We start from the raw sequence: 26597 nt of genomic DNA, 5'->3' as shown, positions 1-26597 counted from the left end.
CAAAAGCAATCAAACAATCTCAGATATGCAGTGTCTGACTAAACATTATGAGAAGGTTGTTTTCTAACAAAAAGATAGATTGTTTAAATTATTATGATAAAATTGTAATATATAATATATATAAAACATAATGTTTATCATTTTAGCCATTCCTAAAAGTATAAACCAGTGGTATTAAATACCTTCACAATGTCATGTAACCATCACCATATCTATTCCCAAAGTTTTTTCATCATCCCTAACAAAAACTCAATACCCAATCAATATTAACACCCCTTCCTCCCTCTCTCCAGCTCCTGTTAACCTCTATTCTATTTTCTGTCTCTGTGACTTTGTCAGTTCTAGGCACCACATACAAGTGAAACCATACAACATTTATCCCTCTATGCCTAGCTGATTTTACTAAGCGTAATATTTTCAAGGTTCATCCATGTTAGAGCAGGTATCAGAATTTTATTTATTTTAAAGCTGAACAATATTCCTTAGTGAGTATATACCATATTTTGTTTATTCATTGCTGTTGATAAACACTTGAGTAGCTTTCAGCTTTTGACCATAATGAATAATGGTGACATAAACATGGGTGCACAAGGATTTGTTTGTGTCCCTGCTTTCAATTCTTTCGGGTATATATACTTAGGAACGAAATCACTGATCATAGAGTAGTAGTTCTATGTTTAAAAAAGGGAGAATCTTCTACATAATGAGACCCCCGTAGAGCATTTGAATGCTGGATTAATAAAAGTATTACCTCTTATTCACAGCTTCTTGGGAGCTCATCTATTGACTAATCTCATTTCATGGGTATCAGAGCTAGAGCAGTCAGTGAGAGATTAATTCTAGTGATAATGAATAACCTATAAAACTCCTTGAAGATGGAAGGTTGTAAAAATAGTAGAAATGAGCTTATGGCTTATTTATTTAGTCTAAGGTCAAGAATAAGGTGAACTAGATACCAGAAAAGTCAGATGATAAGAGTAAAATTGGTATAAACTCTTTAAGCAGCAAGATAATGCATATTAAAACCTTTCAAAATGATGATACATTTTGATCCAATGATTATATTTTAAGAACTAAAAAAATAATCAAGAATATGCCAAGCCTGATGTAAAATGATATACATTACTTACAAGGAGGAGACCTAAATGGGAAATTCTTTAAGAAATTGTGATATATAAAAATAATGAATTATGTAGTTATTAAAAATTTATCATAGAAGAATATATAAGGGCAAAAATATGCTCACATCAGGTTGCTTGACAGAAAAAAAGAAAGATTACAAAATAATATGCAGAGTGTAACCCAAAGACTGTGAGAAACACATTTCCACAGAAAAAACCTATGTCAACACGTGTTAGTCACTCAGTCATGTCCAACTGTTTGCAATCCCATGGCCTGTAGCCTGTCAGTCTCCTCTGTCCGTGGAATTTCCCAAGCAAGGATACTGCAGTGGGTAGCCATTCCCTTCTCCAGGGAATCTTTCTGACCCAGGAACCAAACCTGGGTCTCCTGCATTCCAGGCAGATTCTTTATCGTCTGAGCCACTAGGGAAGCCCCAGAGAAAAAGCCTAGAATGATCAACATGAAAAAATGTACAGGGACTTTCCTCTCAGTAAAAGGATTCTATGCTCCTTTGAAAATCTCCATGTCATTGTCCATATTGTTGGTTGAACTGGTAGGAGTTGAGATATACATACAGTAAGGCATCGGCAATCCAGCAAGTTTTTTCTTCCAGGAAGAGCCTCACAGACAAACCATGACTTTTTCCCTCTTTGCCTTTTTATAATGGAAAGCGAGTAGAGGTGTTGGGAGGCAAGCTCTCATCACTTTAATCCAAATGCTTGATTTTATAAAGGTATAGACTCACCTTTACATGTGGGTAAGTCTCCTGAACAAGGCAACAAGAAACCACAGCTTAGTCTCCATTATTCAGATACACAGGCTTTGGAATGTGTCAAGATTATAGACAGCGATCATTTCCATCTTTCCCTTGATTTCCTGGGCTGCTCAGAACAACTTCTCTTTTCCTAAAACTAATTTATAACCCCGAGTACGTGTGGAAGAGGCTTTTATCCATACGCCCTCTTGGGGGCGCTATTAAGTCCCATGGAATCGGAGCCTCTGGGCCTAAAAATAATCTGAGAAAGGAGACCTGGAAAAGTTCTCAATTACTAAACTTGCAGGAAATCCGAAACCCTGACAGATTTTGATTCATGCTGTAACACTGATTCTCGGCACTGCCGAGGAGATGGTTTGTTCTCACTGCTGTTTGTCAGCTTTGGAAACGAGAGAAAATGTGGCTCTGGGGTACCCTAGTCCCACGAGTTCCCATTTCATAGGAAATACCTACGTAATTCTAAAAGAACCTCTTGATGAAAGTGAAAGAGGAGGGGAAAAGCTGGCTTAAAACTCAACATTCAAAAAACTAAAATCATGGCATCCAGTCCCATCATTTCTTGGCAAATAGATAGGGAAATGTTGGAAACAGTGACAGACTTTATTTTCTTGGGCTCCAAAATCACTGTAGATGGTGACTACAGCCATGAAATTAAAAGATGCTTGCTCCTTGGAAGAAAAGCTATGACAAATCTTGACAGTGTATTAAAAAAACAGAGACATTACTTTGCCAGCAAAGGTTCATATAGTCAGAGCTATGGTTTTTCCAGTAGTCATATATGGATGTGAGAGTTGGACCATATAGAAGGCTGAGCACTGAAGAATTGATGCTTTTGAGCTGTGGTGTTGGAGAAGACTCTTCAGAGTCCCTTGGACTGCAAGGAGATCAAACCAGTCAATCCTAAGGGGAATCAGTCCTGAATATTCACTGGAAGGACTGATGCTGAAGCTGAAACTCCAGTGCTTCGGCCATCTGATGCAAACAGCTGACTCATTAGAAAAGACCCTGATGCTGGGAAAGATTGAAGGTTGGAGGAGAAGGGGACCACAGAGGACGAGTTGGTTGAATGGCATTACCAACTCAATAGACATGAGTTTGAGCAAGCTCTGGGAGATGGTGAAGGAAAGGGAAGCCTGGTGTGCTGCTGTCCATGGGGTCGCAGAGTTCAGACATGAGTGAGTGACTGAACAGCAACAACAACGTATGTAATTATCAGAATACGCAAAGGAAAGAAAGTCTACTCCAGTTGCTACATCCCTGGTCTCCCCCATGGCTTACCCCTTGAACTTGGGAAGCATCTGTAGCAAGCCTTGTTGTCAGGGCTCCGGGGCTATTTCTGAGGTCATCGAACCAGCCGATGTCTTGCCCTAACATTGCTCTGAAACCCAATTTACGTAGCCTTTTTGTCAGAAGTTCCCCGGATTTGGCAAAAGCGTATCCCTAAAACATAAAGGAATCTTTAGTGATATTTTAACTTGAAATGGCAGAAAATAGCTAAATTGCTTACTGAAAAACAAAATTCCTTACCTGCAAAAACTGAGTGCAAAGAGAGAGACAGCCTATTGCTACAAAGAGCAGGCACACACCATGGATCTGTGATCTTTGTTCTTCTTTATCAGGAATCGAAAAAGTCTTTGCAAGACAGTAAGCAAGGAGGTCACTTTATTATTACAAACAACAGCAAAAGAAATAAATTCAAATATGTTTAAAAGAAATTTCTCTTAGGCATTGGGTTAAAAACAACTTCACTATAAACATACTAGTATTAAACCAAAGTTAACTATGAATATGTGTACTTTATCTGTGGAGAAGGAAGGCTGGTGAATGGAAACCAATAGTTGTGATTTGAAGAATTTTTACCTTGCTTCTTTGCCTGCTGTAGGCAATTTTATTGACTTTTCTTTGATACAGATGAAAAATATGATGAATGCTTCAAATTCTTTACATAATAAGGTAAGGGAAAAAGAAAAGAAGAAAGGAAAGAAGTGGGGAAGTTATTTGAGAATCTAAGAATATTATTCTCACCTAGTATTAGTTTTATAGTATTTATATATGTACAAATAATAGCATCATTAAAAAAGCAATTGGCATACACCACACCAAAGCAACTAGCTATCAAGGCATTGACTGGGATTGGCCTAGGACAGAAAAGCTTTCATACATCAGAGGCTGAAATTGCTGCCTCTAAATCATCCGAAGTTGAAAACATCCCCCTCAAAAAAAACTATGGAAATTATGAGTGGGTTTTTTCCAGTCTATAATAAGTGGCAAACTATATTCATAAGTATATTCTGAACTTAGAGGCACATGTTCAAGTAACTGACAACAGCCCAAGCTGTTGCAATAAGAAAATGTGAAGAACAGCTGCATACTCTTAATAACATCGCCTTACAGTAGGTTTTAGGTACAACAAAACCTTCCTAATTCAGACTATGTGAGGGAGCTGTGAGAGTTCAGAAAGACTATTCATTAGAGAACTGCACAATAAATCTTTATTGATTGCTCTGCATTAATTTGAATAACTAGAACAATGCCAGCAAGCAGTTGCTCAAAGGAAACCATTTATTCAATAAATATTGGAGTGACTGCTGTATGCCAAATAAATCTCCTGAAAGCAATGTTTACTTCTCCATTAACAAGCCCTTTTTTGTAAAGCAGAAGTAACCCATTGAAATCATCACAAATTTCAATTTGGGAGGAGGTGTTCTAAATTAATGAGATGTATTGTTTCCAGGACAGAGTTTCTGGGGCCTTTATAGCTCTTAGTAATAAAAGATACATTTATTCTTAATGAATGAAGTGGGTTCAGAAGATGCCACAGTCATTCATCCCAGCATGGAATAACTCTTGTAAGTTTATTTTACAGTTTATAAATAAAAGAACTTATATTTCAGTTTGGTTTTAGAAAACACTATACAAATCCCCCCAAACCCCAAACTGTGATGCCATAATTCTCATTCCTCCCTATGGTTCTCTATTATAATCATGGACTATAGCACTACAGATTAACCAGTTTAACTTTTATTTTACAGATGGGAAACTAAAGCCCACAAGCTCAAGTCCTCTGTCCAGGTTTGTTTAGCTGATGGTTATTGCTCTGTTCTGTTCTGTTCTGTTGCTCAGTCGTGTTTGACTCTTTGCAACCGCATGGACTGCAACATGCCAGGCTTCCCTGTACATCACCAACTCCCGGAGCTCGTTCAAACTCATGTCAATTGAGTTGGTGATGCCATCCAACCATCTCATCCTCTGTCGTCCCCTTCTCCTCCCACCTTCAATCTTTCCCAGCATCAGGGAATTTTCAAATGAGTCAGCTGTTTGCATCAGGTGGCCAAAGTATTGGAATTTTAGCTTCGGCATCAGTCCTTCCAATGAATATTTAGGACTGATCTCCTTTAGGATGGACTGGCTGGATCTCCTTGCAGTCCAAGAGACACTCAAGAGTCTTCTCCAGCATCATAGTTCAAAAGCATCAATTCTTCAGTGCTCAGGCTTCTTTATAGTCCAACTCTCACATCCATACATAACCACTGGAAAAACCATAGCTTTGACTAGATGAACCTTTGTTGGCAAAGTAATGTCTCTGCTTTTTAATATGCTATCTAGGTTGGTCATAACTTTACTTCCAAGGAACAAGTGTTTTTTAATTTCATGGCTGCAGTCACCATCTGCAGTCACCATCTGCAGTGATTTTGGAGCCTCCAAAAATAGTTTCTCACTGTTTCCATTGTTTCCCCATCTGTTTGCCATGAAGTGATGGGACCGGATGCCATGCTTTTAGATTTTTGAATGTTGAGTTTTAAGCCAGCTTTTCACTCTCCTCTTTCACTTTCATCAAGAGGCTCTTTAGTTCTTCTTCGCTTTTGCCATAAGGGTGGTGTCATCTGCATATCCGAGGTTATTGATACTTCTTGCAATCTTGATTCCAGCTTGTGCTTCTTCCAGTCCAGCATTTCACATGATGTACTCTGCACGTTAAGTTAAGTAAGCAGGGTGACAACACACAGCCTTGACGTACTCCTTTCCCAATTTGGAACCAGTCCGTTGTTCCATATCTGGTTCTAACTGTTGCTTCTTGACCTGCATACAGATTTCTCAGGAGGCAGGTCAGGTGGTCTGGTATTCCCATTTCTTGAAGAATTTCCCACAATTTGTTGTGATCCACACAGTCAAAGGCTTTGGCATAGTCAACAAAGCAGAAATAGATGTTTTTCTGGAACTCTCTTGCTTTTCCAATGATCCAACAGATGTTGGCAATTTGATGTCTGGTTTCTCTACCTTTTCTAAATCCAGCTTGACCATCTGGAAGTTCACGGTCCACATACTGTTGTAGCCTGGCTTGGAGAATTTTGAGCATTACTTTGCTAGCGTGTGAGATGAGTGCCATTATGTGATATTTTGAACATTCTTTGGCATTGCCTTTCTTTGGTATTGCAATGAAAACTGACCTTTTCCAGTCCAGTTGCCACTGAGTTTTCCAAATTTGCTGGCATATTGAGCACAGCACTTTCACAGCATCATCTTTTATGATTTGAAATAGCTCAACTAGAATTTTATCACCTCCACTAGCTTTGTTCGTAGTGATGATTCCTAAGACCCACTTGACTTCGCATTCTAGTATGTCTGACTCTTGGTGAGTAATCACACCATCGTGGTTATCTTGGTCATGAAGCTCTTTTTTGTATAGCTCTTCTGTGTATTCTTGCCATCTCTACTTAATCTCTTCTGCTTCTGTTAGGTCCATACCATTTCTGTCCTTTATTTTGCCCATCTTTACATGAAATAGTCCCTTGGTATCTCTAATTTTCTTGAAGAGATCTCTAGTCTTTCCCAAACTATTGTTTTCCTCTATTTCTTTGCATTGATCACTGAGGAAGACTTTCTTATCTCTCCTTACTATTCTTTGGAACTCTGCATTCAGATGGGTATATCTTTCTTTTTCTCCTTTGCTTTTCACTTCTCTTCTTTTCTCAGCTATTTGTAAGGTCTCCTCAGATAACCATTTTGTCTTTTTGCATTTCCTTATCTTGGGGATAGTCTTGATCACCACCTCCTATACAATGTTACGAACGTCCATCCATAATTCTTCAAGGCACTCTGAAGGAAATGCCTGTTTTCCAGATTCCAGTGCAATGGTTTTTTTTTTTTTTTCTGGGCACAACTCTGTTGGTTCTGGGTAATATCCATCTTCTCAGTATTAAAAAAAAAAAAAAGAATATTTGGCTAACACTAAATTCAAGATTGGGCATCATCTATCTGTAATATTTACCCCTAAACTCTACTGCATGAGTCCTTTGTACATTCTTACTGAAATGCACCCCAAAGGGCTGCCCATCCATAGGTTTCTCTGTTCTTAGACCAGCTATAGTTTGCGCACACATCTATACCATCTTGTAAAGGTGAGTTTAGGGAGAAAATGAAATTTCATTAGATTCTTGCTATTTACTAGATACAGATGTATTACTTAATCTACTTTAATTTAAATGAGGATTTCCTTAAAATTGGGATTCTTAAAACAACCCAGTAAGGTAGATTTTCTTGTCCCATATTACAGATAAAGAAACTAAGACTCATCAAGAAGAAGCCACTTGCCTAAACACACACAAACAGTGCAGAGCAGAGAAGGCAGCAAATCCAAGGCTGGCTGATTCCAACATTCATGCTTTTCCTCAGCATGGGTGTGTGCTGCGTGCTAAGTCGCTTCAGTTGTGTCTGACCCTTTGTGACCCTATGGAGCCTGCCAGGCTCCTCTGTCCATAGGATTCTCTTGGCAAGAATACTGGAGTGGGTTGCCATGCCCTCCTCCAGGGGTTCTTCCCAACCCAGGGATCAAACCCACATCTCTTACATCTCCTACATTGGCAGGGAGATTCTTTACCATTAGTGCCATCTGGGAATCCCTTGCATGCTACATCCAAGCTACTGTTCCAAGCCAAACAGAGCCAGTGAAAGTGAACCAGAGAAAGTAAGCCTTACGTGTACATTGAGGCTTCACTAGATTAGCAACCAGGCTCCTAATGCCCACTTTTTTTTTGCTGTGTCCTTGTTACAAACTATGGTCTCAATACCAAATGTGAATATCGTGCCCTTTAGATATGTCAGAATGACAATAGCACAATTAAAACCAGACTATTATCTGACTCATGATTATACCCTATGAGATGAAACCATCATGAACCCACTGATGAATCTGTGATAATTATGCTAAGAGACAAAAACAACCGTGTTTATCAAAGAAGAAAAATAATAAAGCTTTATTCTCTTAGCAAACTTAACCCTGTGGGAACATCAAAGATGAACAGATTTGGGATTTCATCCTGCTACTCTGATCCTTTGGTCCTTAGGTGAAAACCCCAATTGCTTAGGCTAGGATTTTCTGGTTGTGACCAGAAGAGTCACAGAGAATATTCTCACCATCAGTAACCAAGTGGGTGCTGTTGGAGGGCAGGTGTTATAGTTTGAACTCTATTGGTCTTTCTGTATAACTCGTGACTGCTGGGACAATTTTCTGGTCAGGATCTCTGCCAGAGAGACCATAAAAGTCAAAGGAAAATAGAGGGGAAAACTGAAACTTGGGACTCTTACACATCCTTTAGGTTAGGCTTCAGAAAAGCAGGGTATAGGGCTGGTCCCACCACCTTCTGTGACCCTGTGTCACCTTAAACAAGTTCATAAGTTCTCCAAGATTCTAGGTTTTCCTCCTTGTTGATCTCATAGGATTCGTGTATGTGTGTGTGAATTTCAACTGAGAAAATATGTCAACATTTCGAGAACTGACTTCGCAATGATAAGATTTTATTGGACTCAGCTCTGCAGTCACATTGCCTGGATTTGAGTCCCAGATCCATCACTTACTCCTCTAAGTTCTTTAGTTTGCTCCTTTGTCAAATAGGAACAATAAGAATACCTACCACAGCTGGTTATTAGGAAAGTTTAGTGAACTATTATATATAAAGTTCTTGCTGCTGCTAAGTCACTTCAGTTGTGTCCGACTCTGTGCAACCCCATAGACGGCAGCCCACCAGGCTCCTCTGTCCCTGGGATTCTCCAGGCAAGAATTCTGGAGTGGGTTGCCATTTCCTTCTCCAACGCATGAAAGTGAAAAGTGAAAGGGAAGTCACTCAGTCGTGTCTGATCCTTAGCGACCCCATGGACTGCAGCCTTCCAGGCTCCTCCATCCATGGGATTTTCCAGGCAAGAGTACTGGAGTGGGGTGCCATTGCCTTCTCCTATAAAGTTCTTAGATAGTGCCTAATTAATGTTTGTACTTATTATTATCATCAATATTATTATTTTTATAGCAATAATATCAGATGGAGAATATCAAAACTCCTAGGAGATGAAAAACTGAAGTAAGTGTATTCTTTGTACATGCCTTATTTTACTTATCTCTTCCTTTTCCTGTTTTCTCCCCCAACTGCCCATTTCAATGGTGCAATGAGCAGAAGAGCAGAGTATTATACAACATGCATGAATACTTGCTATTACAAATCAAACTTTGTACCTCAGCTGATCAGCAAGATCGAAATGGCCCCCAAATCCTTTTATATCATTCAAAGAACTTGCTTTGCATTCTTATTTGGTTTGCATATGGGTGAACTGCCCTCTTTTGACACTAAGTTTGCAGCCATAGTCTTTTTCTTTCTTTCTTTTTTTTAACAGACACAATGACTGTCAGAGTGTGCTGCCAGCCCAAATGAGAGTCTCAGCTTTGTCTTCTCACCTCCTGTTTGATGGAGACTTGAGACATTTTTAATTCTTTAGAGATGAGAGGAGGGGAAAAAGAACTAAAAGAACAACAACAAAAAAAACTTAAAAAAAAGTTAAATACATTACAACCAACTTATCAAAAGTGACAATATCCAGACAAACAAAAGGTAGGAGGAGAATAAAGTTGGTCCAGCTGCTTGCTTACCCCAAGAATCTGGCTGAATAAAAAGGCATACATGGGTGTGACCGTCCCATTGACAGCTGCACCCACAGAGCCTACCAGCATGTAGGGCCATTCTCGAGCATTGAGTCTCAGAATCCTCCTCACTGGGGCTGGTTCAATTTCTTCTTCCACAGGAATGTTCTTGTCCTTGAGGGGAGAGGAGGTTACATTAATTATTTAAATGTTTGCATACACTCTTTTATTATACAGTTGTCCCTTTGGCATTCACAGATGTGAGTCATGGTTTGATTGGTTGTGAGTGACCTCAAAGACCTATAAGACAGGGTGATATGATAGCTTGTGAGAGATGGTTTTGAGCTGCTTGCTGCCATGCTATGACTTGGGCTTCCCTGGTAGCTCAGTGGTAAAGAATCCGCCTGCCAGTGCAGGAGACACAGGAGACACAGGCTCAACCCCTGGGTCGAGAAGAACCCCTCGAATAGGAAATGACAACCCACTGCTGTATTCTTGCTAGGCTAGTCCCATGGACAGAGGACTCCTGTGGGCTGTTACCATCCATGGGGTCACAGAAGAGTCAGACACGATTTAGGGACTAAACAGTACCACGTGCTATGACTTGGATGGGACTGATTTTAGAGTGTCTGCTCATCTGAAGGTGAGCTGGTAGTTCTCATTTCACAATTGCAGAGGTATTAACACTTGGGGAGTGGTAAATAAGTTGGATCTATAAGAAAAATAACTCCCAGTTTAGAAACATTTTTGTGCTATAGTGAGTATGTGGAGTGCTATGTCGCTTCAGTCGTGTCTGACTCTTTGCAACCCTTTGTGCTACAGTGAGCGGTATTTACACATTCAAGGATTTGTGAAATTTTCAAAATATGTCCTTTATAAATGTCAAAGTCTAGTGACTGCCTCAAGCCCCAAGGCAGGCCAGTGTATCTAAACAACGCAAAATAATTTTTAAAATGTATTAACTGGTGACAATGGTTATCAATTGCGTATTTCTGTGAAGGTTTTCTTTAATTAGTGCCCAGAAGTAAATGGTAATCAATTTGGATTTCTAAATTCTTCATGTTCTTTACAAGGAGTACAAATTATTTTAAAATTTCCCCATTCCAATTTCTTTAATTGCCATTAAAGTGTCAGAGCTAGCAAATTTTTAGCCTCTTGAAGGCAAAAATTATATTCAGAACTTCATCATTTTTACAATCATTTTTCCTCGCTAATGATATTCTCCAGTACTTGGTCGTGAGGCCCATTCTTCAATAATTTGCTAAATTTATTGTTCACTTTGTTTGAGAAAAGATTTTAGGTGGATTATATAGATCTGTATTGATTTTTTTTTACTTTTTCTATTAAAATATACTAAAAATGTCTACAGCAAATTGACTACAAAACTGTTAGTGTTCTATTTCATTAACACACAGTTATTTACCCCTTAAGGAGCTGACCATCAGGAACAGACAGCAGTAAGGAACTTCAGATACTATCCTTTTGCTTCCAAAGTCAAAGATTTCATTACCAATTCAATTGAAATAAAAGCCTGGTGTCCTTATTCTAGTTGCAAGCCAAATAGGATGGAGGGAGAGCTTGCTTGGTGATGGATCTGTCAATGCCTCCATTTCAGGTTCTCTCTTGGTCTGCCCTCAATAGTTGCTACACACTCATGCAGCAAATCCTTCAATGATTTCATCTCTGATGTCTTACTCAACTCTAGGAAATCAATGCAGAGAGGAAGAAAGGTGCCTGTGAAAGCGTGAGGGAAACGGGCATGTGGAAAGAATGTGGTTCTTGGATGAGCCCCACGTGGCCACTGATGGAATCTATCACTGAGCACTTCGGCTCTCTGGGGCTCGGTTGCCTTCTCCTCCTCAAAAGGAAAGAAATAGACAAAGTTCTCTATGGCTCTCTTATGTTTCTGCACATCTTGTGAAAAGAGGCACTGACCACCTTTGTTGAGGCTGTTTTCTCAAGAATGTTGGTATAGCAAATAGCCTTGGAGGAGGGGGATAGTGTTTCCATCCTAAGAAAAGGGCTTATTGCTCATTATAAAAACACCAGGTTTCTCAAGCCTAGGATTCCTCTTCCCCTTCCTTTGCTGGTATTACCTACTTCTCTTTCATCAGCTGAGAAGTGGGGTAGGCCGGGGAGTCAGTGGAAATGCTGTGCACTGGCTCCTGCTCATGCTCTGAGTAAAGTCTTTCACCTCTGACACAGCTCTTATGTATTATCCAGAATCCATAAAATTGTGTCAGGCTAACTTGCTAGCTTCTTGGAGAAGGGTGTTTCCTATGACCAGTGCATTCTCTTGGCAAAACTCTGTTAGCCTTTTCCCTGTGTGGATGTGAGAGTTGGGCTGTAAAGAAGGCTAAGCACCAAAAAATTGATGCTTTCAAACTGTGGCGTTGGAGAAAGACTCTTGAAAGTCCCTTGGACTGCAAGGAGATCAAACCAGTCAATCTTAAAGGAAATCAACTCTGAATATTCATTGGAAGGACTGATGTTGAAGCTGAAACTCCAGTACTTTGACCACCTGATGCGAAGAGCTGACTCATTTGAAAAGATCCTGATGCTGGGAAAGATTGAAGGCAGGAGGAGAAGAGGGTGACAGAGGAGGAGATGGTTGGATGGCATCACTGACTCAATGGACATGAGTTTGAATAAACTCCGGGAGTTGGTGATGGACAGGGAGGCCTCGCGTGCTGCAGTCCATGGGGTTGCAAAGAGTTGGACATGACTGAGCAACTGAACTGAACTAAAAGTGGTATAAAAACAAAAGAAAATGGAAGTCATTATGTACAGAAGGGTTTTTTCCTCTGGGATTTTGCAAAGACAAAGACAAATTAACTCATCTAAAAAAAGCTAAAAGGCTAAAGATATGTATTACAGTGAAAGTCGCTCAGTCATGTCCGACTCTTTGCAACCCCATGGACTATACAGTCAATGGAGTTCTCCAGGCCAGAATACTAGAGTGGGTAACTATTCCTTTCTCCAGGGGATCTTCCCAACCCAGGGATCAAATCCAGGTCTCCTGCATTACAGGCGGATTCTTTACCAGCTGAGCCACAAGGGAAACCCAAGAATACTGGAGTGGGTAGCCTATCCGTTCTCCAGCAGATCTTCCCAACCCAGGAATCAAACTGGGGTCTCCTGCATTGCAGGCTGATTCTTCACCAGCTGACCTATCAGGGAAGCCCTAAAATATAGGTATGTGTGTGTGTGTGTGTGTATATATATATATACATACACAAAGATAAGTATATATACATAGATATAATGAATTCACAGCAAACCAGTAACCCACAGATGGACAAAATTATAAAAGTTTATATCCGCTTTCTCACTGCAGTTCCTTCCTCTATTGTGTCAATGATAAGTTGCACAGTGCTCACTTATTTATCATACGTAAAGAAGTCTCCTGCCAGCAGCTCCAGGGAAGGAAGAAGGACAGTGCTCTTACTCATCTTTGCATCCCTAAGTCAATATCTGGCACTTGTTAGGTGTATAATCAATGTTTATTGGATGAAAGAATGAATGAAGCTTTTATGCTCCTGGTGCATAAATGTAAAAAAAAAACATTTATTTAAAAAATACTGTTCACTTACTTACAAGGTAGATGGTTCAGTGCTAAACAAAGGGCTTTTCCCAGCTTCCTTCCATCCATATCCTGTGTAGCTCAGGTAAAAATATAGCTTCCTACTTAAATCTCATGTCCAGATTTCTATACTTTGTTACATCGATTTCTTCATGCCAACCCATAGGCAGTCTCCTGCCTTGATGACAACTTTAAGATATGATGATGGTAAATGGTAACTATGACCAAGAAACAGGGACTTTCCAAATGATCAAATACTAGCAGTCACTTTTATAGATCTTCTGTCCTATCTCCTATGCGTGTGCATGCTCAGTCACTCAGTCGTGTCCACCTCTTTGCAACCCAATGGACCTTGCCCACCAGGCTCCTTTGCCCATGAGATTTTCCAGATTTTTTGAGTGGGTTGTCATTTACTTCTCCTGGGGATCTTCCCAACCCAGGGACTTAACTCACATCGCCTGCATTGGCAGGTGGATTCTTTACCACTGAGCCACCTGGGAAACCCTGTCCTATCTCCTAACCAATGCCTAAACCCTACTATAAGTTAGCTGTGATGAAGTGATGGGTTTTTAATATTTGACCTTGACACAATCTCATACATATTCTACTTTTTAGTTCCTCTAAAAGAGGAAGAAGACTCTTTAGAAACTGGAAGCTTTAGCCTACAGTTTTCCGCTAATCCTAATCTCAATTTTATTAGCATTATAACTGTGATCTGATTTATGAAAGCCAAGAGTATAGCTTGGAGACCAAGAAAAAACAGGCTACAGTCTTGGCTCTATCACCAGCTAACTATGAAATGTTGGGTCAGACACCCCACTTACACTTTGGAAGCACAGACTTTTGAAACCATCTCAAGTTTTCAGAGTCAAAACCCAAAGAGACCACAAGGTGGAGATAACGCCTTTACAGAAGTAAACCTTTTTGCCTTGCCACACAAAACAGAACATCTCCCAAACAACAGACGGTCAGGTTAGAGCTTGTTCATCAAAATATGAAAAAAAAATTTTTTTACCAGTGTTTGATCTTAAATAATTTAGTTAACTATCAAAATACTTTAAAATTTACTTGGGATTAGAATAACCTAAATATCGAAAATACTTTAAAATTTACTCTGAACAGGAAGTCCTTATATTAAATTCTATCAGTGCTGATTCTGCTGTTTCCTTTTTTAAAATATTTAATTTTTAAATCAAAAAAGTTCTAAGATAATTGTCATAAAATGAGCAGTATTAATATAAGCACAAGGCCTGTTCCACTTCTACCTTTAACAGAATCACATTGGCTCTCTGTCACTTTTTTCACATTGGCTCTCTGTCACTTTTTTCCTTTTCCTTCCTTAACTAAAGAAAGAAATCAAAGTGTTGTCTATTTAAAATTACACTCTCTCTGCTCAGATGCTCTGTCATGACCAACTCTTTGCAACCCCATGGACTGTAGCCCACCAGGCTCTTCTGTCCATGGATTTTCTAGGCGGAGTATTGGAGTGGGTTGCCATTCCCTTCTCCAAGAGATAGTTCCCCCACCCAGGAACTGAACCTGGGTCTCCTTCATTGCAGGCAGATTCTTGGTTTCCATTTAATTATTTATTATATTCTAGTTGGCAATGCTGATGAGTAGAATACTTAGGGAGTAGTTTTGTTTTCTCTGGAACTACTCTCTGTATTTGATTTACATTTCCTTTTATTTAAATAACTCCCTTCTGAGTTTTCCCTGCATCAGCAGTCTGGGAACCTGATCTTCAGATCTTCAGGAAATCTGATTGTTCTCTCCAACAGTGCTGAGCCATCTACCAGCTTCAACAATAACAAAATTGGATTTTCTTTTCCTTCCTAACTCTCTTGTTTGTGTTGTCAAATATTTTCCCAGAAACTAGGGAAAAAAATAAAAATGCAAAAATTGAATATAATTGGTGCTGTTATGTTTGAAATGTCAATGTAGTGTTTCGTTCTTTCTTCCTTGAAGCTTATTAAACTCCTTGTATAATGCCTCTTGTACTTATGGGTGGCAGTACCACAGATATAAATGAAAAAACTATTTCTAGAATGAGAAGAGGTGCTGAGTCCTTAATGGCAATATGCAGTAAGCAACCACACTTGCTGAACATTTTCTGTCCTTGGATCCACCCTGCTGTTCCTGAGACAAAGTGTTCCTCTACGAAGTTTATTTAAACCAGCTATATTAGATACTGAGAACACTATCTATTCAGAGTCGAATACCAATTAGCAACTGAACAACTACAACAATAACAATATTAGATAATTAAGAATGCTATTTATTATTAATATCTTAAAACCAAAAGAGAGCCTTAATAATCCTTCCATCATAGTCATAAAATCATATGTAGTACTTTATTCCAAATTTGGCATTGTGAATCGGTGTTTATAATTACTCCCCCAAAGGATTCTCATACTGAAATGTTTTAAACATAATTTGAAATTACATCATGCATAATGGATGTGCTTGTAATTAAAATATTCTCTGACTCGTTTTCTTTCATAAATCTTACAGTTTGGACATTATTTTACTATAAAAAGTTAATTTTTCATCCTAGTTTTAAAAATCGCTTGATGTCCCACCATGTGCAGCTCTGTAACTAAACAGAAAGATGAAAGAGTCTGTAGATTATGAGCAGATTGGAACAGGATTTGGTTGGTTCTAGGTTTACATGTGTCAAATAAACAGAAATGTTTGCTAGGTCTCATGGTAACCAGAACTTCCCTGGTGGCTCAGACAGTAAAGCATCTGCCTACAATGTGGGAGATCTGGGTTCAGTCCCTGGATCGGGAAGATCCCCTGGAGAAGGAAATGGCACCCCACTCCAGTACTCTTGCCTGGAAAATCCCATGGACTGAGGAGCCTGGTAGGCTAATGGTAACCAGATAAAGGAGTTTCCAGGCAAAGCAAGATGCCCAAGTTGATACAAACACAAATAACAGTTACTAACTTTAAGAAGCTTGTAATTTAGTAACAGGATAAGACAACATGATCTGAAATAAGCCTCAATAAGAAAATTGCCATGAAAAGACTGAAATGAAGACTAATGGGGGATTGAAAATCAGAGGATCAGGGCTGAAGAATAAAGTTCAGTGATTAAGAAAGGCTCTGAGTAGGAGGGATGGTCACCTTATGTGAAAGTTAGACTGTGCCCACTGCAGCAGTGGACATCCTGATGAATAAAGTTGAATATTGCTATATGTGTTGATTCTTCTCCTATTTCATTTTTATGTTGCTTTGAATAGTGTTAAAATTAATAGTGTTCATTTCAAATGTACCCTAAAACAATTATTATAAAATTGTATTAAGTAAACAAATGTCTGTAAAACCTAATCAGTCCCCATTAATTTAAAATTTGCAGTGACTTGTATTAAACACTTTATAATTATAATTATTTAAGAAGGAGATTTAAAGTTTTACAAAGACAGGGTTTCAGATAGTCTTAAGAGCTTGAAAGGGATTCCTACATAATCAAATAGTCTGCTAAGTACATGTAATTGTGTTTATTAGAATGGCTCACATAAGAATTATCAGTGAACTTTTAATACTTCATCTTAGTTACCATGTATTCTTAAAATATTTTATTATTTATGCTTCTCTTAAAATATTATGTAAAACATGATATAAAATTTAGAGTTTCGTTCACGTCTTAATGGAGCCTCTCATTTAGTTTGACTTAGTGAAACATAGGAGAAGGCAATGGCACCCCAGTCCAGTACTCTTGCCTGGAAAATCCCATGGACGGAGGAGTCTGGTGGGCTGCTGTCTATGGGGTCGCACAGAGTTGGACACGACTGAAGCGACTTAGCGGCAGCAGCAGTGAAACATTACTAGATAAAGGCCTTGAAAACTCAGATTCTAAGCTTAAAGGGCATACGATAGTCTCCAGGAGAGACTTCTTCCATCCCCGCATGAGCCATTGGCGTCTGACCTTTCTGTCTTGTTCATGAGTAGACTTATGATCTACAAGTGCTAGTGACGATTCATGACCCAGGTAAGAAAGCTGAGACTTGGAGCGTTGTCGGATGGAAGCTCTGTAAGTAAAAAGAAAGATGGATTAGTCTGTGGCTTGTGGAACAGGACTCAATTGGTTCCGAGTCTACATCACCTGTCAGGTGCAGGCACTTCCTGAGTGGGTTTGACACAACGTTCAGTCTGGTTGCCATGGTGCCGAGCTAAACCCTGATTCAGAGTACACGCACAGAGGGAGGAGGAGAGGGGGCGAAGTCGTTTCACTAGTCCACCAAGAAAAAAAGCGTCCAAGACTCAACTCCATCCCCAACCCACATGGTTCTGCTATTGCTCTAATGGCAATGGCCCGTCACTATTACCTCCCTCAGGACTGTAGGATGAGTTTTGATATCTTTCTCTCTCTCCCTGATGTTTGCTTTAGCATAATTCTACCTGGACACAAATAGACTAGTAGGAGGAAACAGGGACCCTAGTGGAAATGTCTCCAGACTATGTACTGCCTTTAGGGATGGATTTAATTAACAAATATATTATTGAAATATAATTTAGCTTGATGTGTTCACTGATTCATTCAACAAAAGATGATTGTGCGCCTACAACCTACAGATCAAAGTTAGGTGTTGTGAGGGGACACAAAGACTGGACAATTACAGACTTCTCCCTTAAGGCACTTCAAGTTTTATAGAAGAACAACGCATGTAACCAACCTAATATAAGGAAGAATGTGATAAGTGCTATAGCTGCTAAGCTGCTGCTAAATCACTTCAGTTGTGTCCGACTCTGTGTGACCCCATAGACAGCAGCCCACCAGGCTCCCCCGTCCCTGGGATTCCCCAGGCAAGAACACTGGAGTGGGTTGCCATAAAGCAGGTTTAAATAAACAGTATGGAAATTTAAAGGATAAAAGAACATATGTCAGGTGCTACCATGAAAAGCTTCATGGAGGAGGTGGCTAAGGTAGGCTGTGGGTATCTGTAGGCTAGAGGAAAGGGCATTGCTGATTGACAGAACGGTATAAAGAGAAGTCTGGAGATAGGGTTACTAGTTACATAAACAGTATAGAGCAGATATAAGAAGTGATTCAAGTTGTTTTGTTTCTCCCTGAGGTTTCTGGGAAGGAGACTTCTACTATCTTCTAGGTTAAATTTGAAAGTATGTGACACTGGAAGCCGTTGGCAATTATGTCAAGAAAAGAAGCTTCCTAAAAAATGAATACTGAAAAAAAAAGTAGAGCTGAGAAGGGAAGAAAAAGAAATTGTATGTATATTGACCAAGTCTCTCACTGAAGCCCGTCTTGCCTGAAGCCAAAGCCTCTTTGAACTATTTAGTTATGTTGTCATTCTTTCCCTTTAAAGGTTAAACCAGGTTGGCTGAGGTTTTTAGCCATTTGCAAATAAACTGCTAAGTGATAAAGGTAATCCTGAAGACTTGAAAGGATGGAAGTTACATTCTCAAAGCACTTAGCCTGAAGAAATACCGTGTAAAGAGGGAGCTTGTAGCGATGAGGAGATCTGCATCAGCTGTGGTAGTGCGAGCCAGATGGTGTTATTCGTAAGTCTCCTATCATCTGTATTCAGGTTAAGCTAGACTAAAACAAATACCAAGGTGGCACCTGCCTATTACAGATGCTCATCTCTCCTTCTTGAGAAGACAGCAATGCATCGGCTTCATGACCCTCACTTATTCCCACGTTCATTTGATGGCATCTTTATCCTCTTAGTCACCAGGTTCAACAGGTGCATTTACGTCAAGTCCTCCCTCTTGCTCTTGCTCAAACTCTCATTGTGATCAGGCATGAAACCACACCCCACTCAGACTTCCTGCTACCAAACTGGCTTCTGGGACACCCAAGCCCGTCCCGTTTGGCCTGAAACTCTGCAGCAATAGAGTCATTTCTTTAAGTTAGGTAACTGAGGTCAAGAGCTCAACTCCCAGAGATGAGAGGGATAGCTCTGTGTCAGCTAGAGAGAGCTAAGTGCAAGAGAGGGCTGAGACTGAAGGTTATGGGCCTAAAAAAGAAACTCAGAGCATTGGCAGACAAGGTAAGAGTATGTGGAGAAGAGGGCATCAAAATAGTTGACTACCTCCCAGTTCTGAGCAGGGAAGACATCAATCCTTATCCCCTCTACTACTTTAATCTTATGTTTCTTCAATCTCTCTTTCTCTCGTTCCCTGTTGCCCATTCATCCAGCATTCTACCTGTCTGGCATAAGCTGCACCAAGGAGACCATGAACAGCATGGGTGCAAGGCAGGGGCCCGACCTGCCCGCTCTGGTCTGCCGTAAACACGAGCGTTAGAATTCTGTCACTCCCCTTTTCAGAAACCTGCAACGGCTGCCCCGCCCTTCCTCAGAAGCTGTGCACCACTTCTCATCGGAAGCAAAAACAGCTAATTTGGGAATATATGTTCTCTCTCTCTCAACATTATTACTTAGGAAATTATTGTCATCCATGGAAATTGTTCTTGAATCTAAAATATATTACTAAAGGGAGACTTAGGCATCAGACCGAGGAAATAAGATACAAATTAACATTTCAATTAGTCCTCTTAAAAAAAAATCTGTCAGCATACACAATAAGATATTTTTAACAGACCTTCTTACTCAAACCTATAAATCTTTCTCTGTAGGAGGTTAATAGCTACTTTCTGTGTACAGGTTGTATTTCTGGGCTTCTCTCCCTAGTCACCAAAATGTAGAATTTGTAAGAACTAATGGCCAAATAAGAAATGTTTATATTAAAACAGTTATCTGGGCCTAATAGTAAACTGTAAGTAAACTATTTAGAATGGGAAAAATTCTGTTCATCTGAAAAATTAAGAAAATATTTATTTTCTTTTGACCTCACCATGAGATACATTCCTCTTTGCAACCTTTAACTTAGTGATCAAAAGAGATGCCTAGTCATTTTCTGGGTTTAAGAAGTTAGTATATATCTTCAAACTGTGATTCTGATGACCTTTATAATTTTTTTCTTCCAATCAGAAAAAACATGGTGAAATAATTTATGCCAGATGTCCTTAAAAATTACCCAATAATTTTGGCAATTTTTATAGCTTTTACATTTGAACTATTGCTTTATTACCTGAAAAATTTCAATGAAACTAGCATTTCTTGAAATTTTCTGAATAGACCTGTCCTTAAAAAGAAAAATAAAACCCCTAAGCATAAAACCCAGTTAACTACTCTTTGAACATTAAAAGTAAATAAATCTGTGTTTGAACTACTTGGAGTTGTTTCTAGAATATTATATTTTAAGCCTCTTTAACCATTTTTCAATAAACAATTAGCTATCTTGAATGAGCAAGTCATAAATTGAGCCTTTGTTTAGAGCACAGCCTTGAATCAAATATCCTAGAAATATGATAAGGGACTAGGTAGAGAAATATCAGTCTATTGCCTACAAATAGTCTCCGAACTTAATAAAAAAAGATCTTAAATAACATTTTCACAAATACACACAAATACTCTTGGGCAGAATTTTTCTTAATATACAGACTTTTAACATTAAAGGAACTATTTTTAACTTTTAAACCAGAATGAAATATTAAATTTATAGTCTTGCTACAATATGCTCCAAAAATATGCTTTGGAAGTCAATACCCACAGATTGACCCAGAAAAAAAAAAGTTCATGTTTAGAAAATATGCTTTAAGTGTTAGATGACACATCTCATATTTCATCTAGTTAAAGAATGATTTCACCTTGGATGGGGAGCTCTGGGAGCAGAAATATTTGTAATTCAATTGCAGCTCAGTAGGTTAAAGAATGGAGCTAAAGGCATGAATCTGACTTCCATTTAAGACAGTGCTTCATACCACAGTTAACTCTGGGAGACAAGTCTAAACACAGATTTTTTAAATTCCCCTTTCTAAGCTCAGCAAACAACATTTTAACTACAGAGCATCTTTATCATAACTCCCTACCCTCAATAAAATGAGAAGCCAAATTTTAAAAACTTCTATGGATTGGAGATAGAAATGTCAATACGGCAACCTACAATTCATTTGCATGTTCATATTACACAAGACCTAGGGCTGTATTTAGGGCTTTCCAAGTGTACCTGAGATATTGCCAGAAGATCTTAGCTGCAGAGGGTTCCTGAAAACATCTGAAAACTTAAAAATCTGCCCCGATGCCTGAGCTTACCTTAAGCTAGCCTGGTAGCTCCCTCTGCTAAAGGTCTGTTTTCTCTCAAGTAAGGCATCTTCGGTTTCATCTTTTCCTATTCAATACAACACGAGTGATCCCTTAGTGTATACAATAAGCAAAACCAAAGCAAAATAACATTATTTACTATATTTGCATAGCATATCGTTACTATGTCTGATTTCAAACAACCTGTTAACACTTGTCCAGCACATTCTAACAACAAAAAAATTAAAAATACTCAGCAAGATTAAATCTTTTGAATTATATGATAGCCTGTGTTATCACCACAGAAATAGATACCTATAGCTATAGCTGATATGAATGACAAAAAAATCTTGTGAGAAACCCACTGAAAAGAAAAGTGAAAGAATTAGTTGCTCAGTTGTGTCCAACTCTTTTTGATACCAGGGACTGTAGCCATGGAATTCTCCAGCAAGAATACTGGAGTGGGTTGCCATTCCCTTCTTCAGGGCATCTTCCCAACCTAGGGATCAAACCCAGGACTCTTGCATTTCAGGCAGGTTCTTTACTGTCTGAGCCACCAGGGAAGTCTGAGAAATCCACTAGGTGGCAAAAAAAAAAAAAAAAAAAAGTAGATGAACCAAATTAAAAAAAAAAATCTTTTCAGAATAAATCACATGTTCAATGTATACAGTCATTTTACCCAATAGTATTAACAAATCCAGATTTGATATGGGAGAGAAAGTTTGTAATGGATGCTTAACATGGGTTTAGGTAAACCACCAAATCCGGAGGTTAAGACTCCATGCTTCCACTGCAGGGCCCATGGGTTTGATCCCTTGTCAGAGAATTGGATCCCACATGTCACATGATGTGGCCAAAAAAAAAAAAAAAAGAAAATTCAGATTGAAATGGAGAAAGTACATTAGGACCTGAAGTGTCTACCTACATTAATGAAAATATGCATAAAAGTTTTTAGTCATTGTTTAATTCACTCAACCAACAAGAAGAGAGCTCATACTGAGTGCAGGACACTCTAGGAAGACTCTCTTATTTGCAAAGTGTGAGGGGGGAAAAGGGGATGGAATTGAAGTTTCTTCCACAGGAGACCTGGGTTTTAGCACTATGACTTGATCAATAATTAAACCCCCTGAGCATCTGTTCTTTCCTTTATCATCTATGTTATGTCCCCCAGGGCTTTGAGGAGAACAACTAAGACAATATATATTAAAACGCATAGAAATCCAAAAACATCATATATGTTAATTATTTAACATAATGTATAACTGAAAAGGCACTTGCCTTTTATGTCTTTTTCATTAAAGGCTTGGTCTCCTTGACTTTGCAGAGTCATTAGTGTGAAGTAAACGCCTTTCCTTTCCAACAGTTCTTCATGGGTGCCTCTTTCCACTGCTGTACCATGTTCAAAACCAATAATGACGTCTGCAGTTCTGATTGTAGATAGGCGATGAGCGACAGAGATGATTGTGTGCCCGTGCTGAACCTGTGAGAGTGTACAGTGCCCTGAGTCAGACTGCAAGACAAAGCTGACGGTGCCATTTGGACTGTCTCAGAATCCACAAGTAAGTCAGGCTCGATCCCTAAATTCTTGAATAGGCTAAACAGACATTAGAAAATGTCAGCGTACTTTCCTGTGGCTAATAAACACATCACACGTTGCTCCAGTTGCTGCCATTAATCAACATCTTACATCCAAAATGTAAATTTTTAAAATCACATATTGTGAATTAGACTTAACAAATTTTACATGTGCTGCCTTTAGAAGCAAATGATATGTCTTCTGTTCAACTGTGCAGAACATTGTGGTGAGCCAATATTTTCCAAACAGATACAATGACCCATGTAGTCCTTCTCTCTCTGTCTCTCGATGTCTCTCTTTCTCTTTCTCCTCTCTTCACAGAGGCCTTTCCTACAACACAAGAATTCCCACACAGACTTATGAAAGGAACCTAGACTCTCAACAAACCTTACTCAGTGCTTCTTGCACCATGGCTTCGCTCTCATTGTCCAGTGCCGAGGTGGCCATGTCCAAAAGCAGGATCTTTGGGTTTCGAACAAGGGCTCTGGCAATGGCTATTCTTTGTTTCTGGCCGCCACTCATCTGGCCTCCTCCTTCCCCAACAAGAGTGTCAAATTGCTAGGAAGAAAGCAACATCAGCAATGAAGAGCAAGAATTTGATGGATCCTGACAGTGATCCATTCATTACAAAGGTCCCTTCTAGCTTCCTCCTCAAGCAGGAGTTTTCACACATCCATCTTTCACTTTTTAAAAAAACCCTTTCCTGAAACAGGTTATTATCTAATCAATATTTGTGTGTAAAATAAAGATATTGATTTATTCTTTTATTCTGGATGATTAAAGTGTTTCTTTTTAGCTCAACTTCAATTAAAATGTTTCCACCACAATAAAAGTTAATCAGCATCCTGAAAATCCATCTTAGAGGATTAAAGCATATGTCAATTCTTTGTCTCTTTCTTCTAGCTAGACAACACAGAAAAGCACAACACTAAAGTTGTCTATATATTATGAATGAAGGATCAAAGTAGCTTTATAATCACTACCATGAACAGTGAAGTTACTATCCTGCATGCCCAGTATTACACTGGAATCTCAGAAGGGGGCGATGTGGTCAGTGTCTTATCTCACTTACATTAGCAACATGAGTTGAGAATCTACCATGTAGAAAGCGTGGATCTGAGCTCTTTACACATATCATCTCATTTAGTCCTGACTGATAGGCCGTGAGGCAGGTACTACTATTCTCCTTAACGGATGGATAAAGTAACGCTGCAGTCTGAGGGGGTAAAGTAACTTGCCCAAGTTCATAAATCTTACAAGTGCAGAAGATTTGTCCGGAGGTGGTCTGATTCTGAAGCTTTATATTGTTTCACCACTAGACTATGTCATACACACAGCTGCAATCCTATTCATACAGGCATTTTGGAAGGCTGAGAAGGACGTATTCTAGAGCACAGGCTGTGTAACCAGGACCACCTTGGATGAGAACCTTGCCTTAAGCAAGTGATTTGACCTTTTGGAAACTCAATTCTCCATCTGTAGATGGAGATAATAATATAGCTGCCTGACAGGATGATTGGGAGAGTTAAATGAACTAATAGCTGTGAAGTGCTTATAAAAGTACCTGATATGTAGTAAGCACTGCTGCTGCTAAGTCATTTCAGTTGTGTCCGACTCTGTGCGACCCCATAGATGGCAGCCCACCAGGCTCCCCGGTCCCTGGGATTCTCCAGGCAAGAACACTGGAGTGGGTTGCCATTTCCTCCTCCAGTGCATGAAAGTGAAAAGTGAAAGTGAAATCGCTCAGCCGTGTCCGACTCTTCTCGCCCCCATGGACTGCAGCCTACCAGGCTCCTCCGTCCATGGGATTTCCCAGGCAAGAGTACTGGAGTGGGGTGCCATTGCCTTCTCTGGGAGTAAGCGCTATATATGTGTTAAATAGTAATAATAATTCTTCTTTGATTTAGCAGACCATTGGCCAAGAAATCCATACAAGTATAATACTGAGTTGGTTTTTGTCACTGCTATCATATGAAATGAAGATAAATGAGGAAATTTTGAATATGTGAGACATAGTACTGAAGAGACAGTATTTGCAGCCCAAACACAAGAAAATTTGAGAACAGTAACAGTTGCAGACATCAAAAGAGCATTGTGAAAGTTATCACCACACAACAAATTTATCATCTGCTTAGACAAATGTTTAAATAGATGAAATAAGGAAACTGTATCTATGTTAAAGCCAGCTTCTAAAAGAAGGTGCTGCAGTTTGGTAGATTTTAATGTATTAATAACATCATATTTTCAGACAAAGAGGGGAATTCAAAGTACATTTCCAGGCACAAAATGAAAACATGACATTGATAATTTAGAATGTAAATGAAAAACAATGCATATTACTATGTAAATTTTTTCCCTCTATGAATTCTGGGTTTCCCTCTGGAATGAGAGGCCAGGGGTACCTGTGGCAGGTCCATGATGAAGTTGTAGGCATTGGCTTCCTTGGCTGCTCGGACTATATCTTCCATTGTTGCATCTTTTCGGCCATAGCGAATGTTCTCTGCAATGGTGGTGGAAAACAGAACAGGCTCTTGCTCCACTATCCCAATCTGAGCTCTGAGCCACTGGATGTTAAGAGAGCGAATGTCATGGCCATCCAAGGTCACCTAGAGGACAAAACCCACAACATCACTTCTCTTGGAATCCTTCAAGATTCTGAATACTACTACTGTGCTGTACTTGATCTATGAGGAGAAAAAATGAGACCCACACGACTGTGCAAAACAATTCCTCTTATAATGTGGTTAATAGAAGGATGACAATATAAATTGAAATCAAGTATAGCTGTAGGACAGTTCATTGTAGAAACACAATTGATATAAAGGTTACTTAGTTTAGCTCAGTTGGCCCAAGAATAGAAAAAGTTTTAATTTCTCAATAAAGAGTACAGTTATTCATCATACTTTAAATATTTCTATCTTTTGACTTGAAGCCAAAATGAACTTCAAAAGATACAAAGAAAATGACCAGTGGTCTCTATCTTGCATATGTGTGTATGTTTTAGAATAAAATCTTACTTTCTGGCCTGATTCATCAAATGACACTCAGGTGTTCAAATGCAATTGAAACTATAAATGGGATAAGTAAATAAACATTACTATTAGCAAAAATATAAACATTTTATATAAAAAACATGATATCTATATATTCAGAGTATAATTATAGTGGTATGTAGCAAAGAATACCCAATCAGAGAATAAAGTGTCTGTGAAAAAAGAAAACCTTATCACATTTGCCGCGTCACTCTGACAGTACCTGCATTATATAGAGCTCATTGCATGGAAGAAGTCATTTAATATACAGTCAAGTGATTCTATCTCAAGGCATCAAGGAGATGTTAACAAGAATGATTATGAGGCAGAGTGAAAAGAGTCTTTGACATCCAACAGATCTGGGTTCAAATCTGAGGCAACTCTCAATTTCTCTGCTTCCTTATTTGTAAAATGGGAATATTTATCTTTGGAAGTTGCTGTGAAAATAAGTAATGATCTCTATAAAGTACTTGACATATAATGTGTGATAAGTAGCAA

General features: G+C 39.0%; 1 protein-coding gene across 4 annotated transcripts in view; it reads right to left on the bottom strand.

The window, feature by feature from the left end:
- Nucleotides 1–26597, bottom strand: part of ABCB11 (ATP binding cassette subfamily B member 11) — a 100310-nt gene that overhangs the window by 16590 nt on the left and 57123 nt on the right. For all 4 annotated transcript variants that reach the window (XM_027558411.1, XM_027558385.1, XM_027558393.1 and 1 more), the window contains 8 exons: nt 25470–25673; nt 23455–23625; nt 22770–22971; nt 21504–21579; nt 17315–17417; nt 9813–9977; nt 3425–3529; nt 3176–3337 (listed from right to left, as the gene is read on the bottom strand). In XM_027558411.1, the coding sequence (XP_027414212.1) occupies nt 3176–3337; nt 3425–3529; nt 9813–9977; nt 17315–17417; nt 21504–21579; nt 22770–22971; nt 23455–23625; nt 25470–25673 (1188 nt within the window). The remainder of the gene's footprint in view (nt 1–3175; nt 3338–3424; nt 3530–9812; nt 9978–17314; nt 17418–21503; nt 21580–22769; nt 22972–23454; nt 23626–25469; nt 25674–26597) is intronic.

The sequence above is a fragment of the Bos indicus x Bos taurus genome, chromosome 2 (genome assembly GCF_003369695.1).
Source record: "Bos indicus x Bos taurus breed Angus x Brahman F1 hybrid chromosome 2, Bos_hybrid_MaternalHap_v2.0, whole genome shotgun sequence".
NCBI classification, from domain to species: Eukaryota; Metazoa; Chordata; class Mammalia; order Artiodactyla; family Bovidae; genus Bos; species Bos indicus x Bos taurus.
This window is presented reverse-complemented; position numbering and strand designations above follow the sequence as displayed.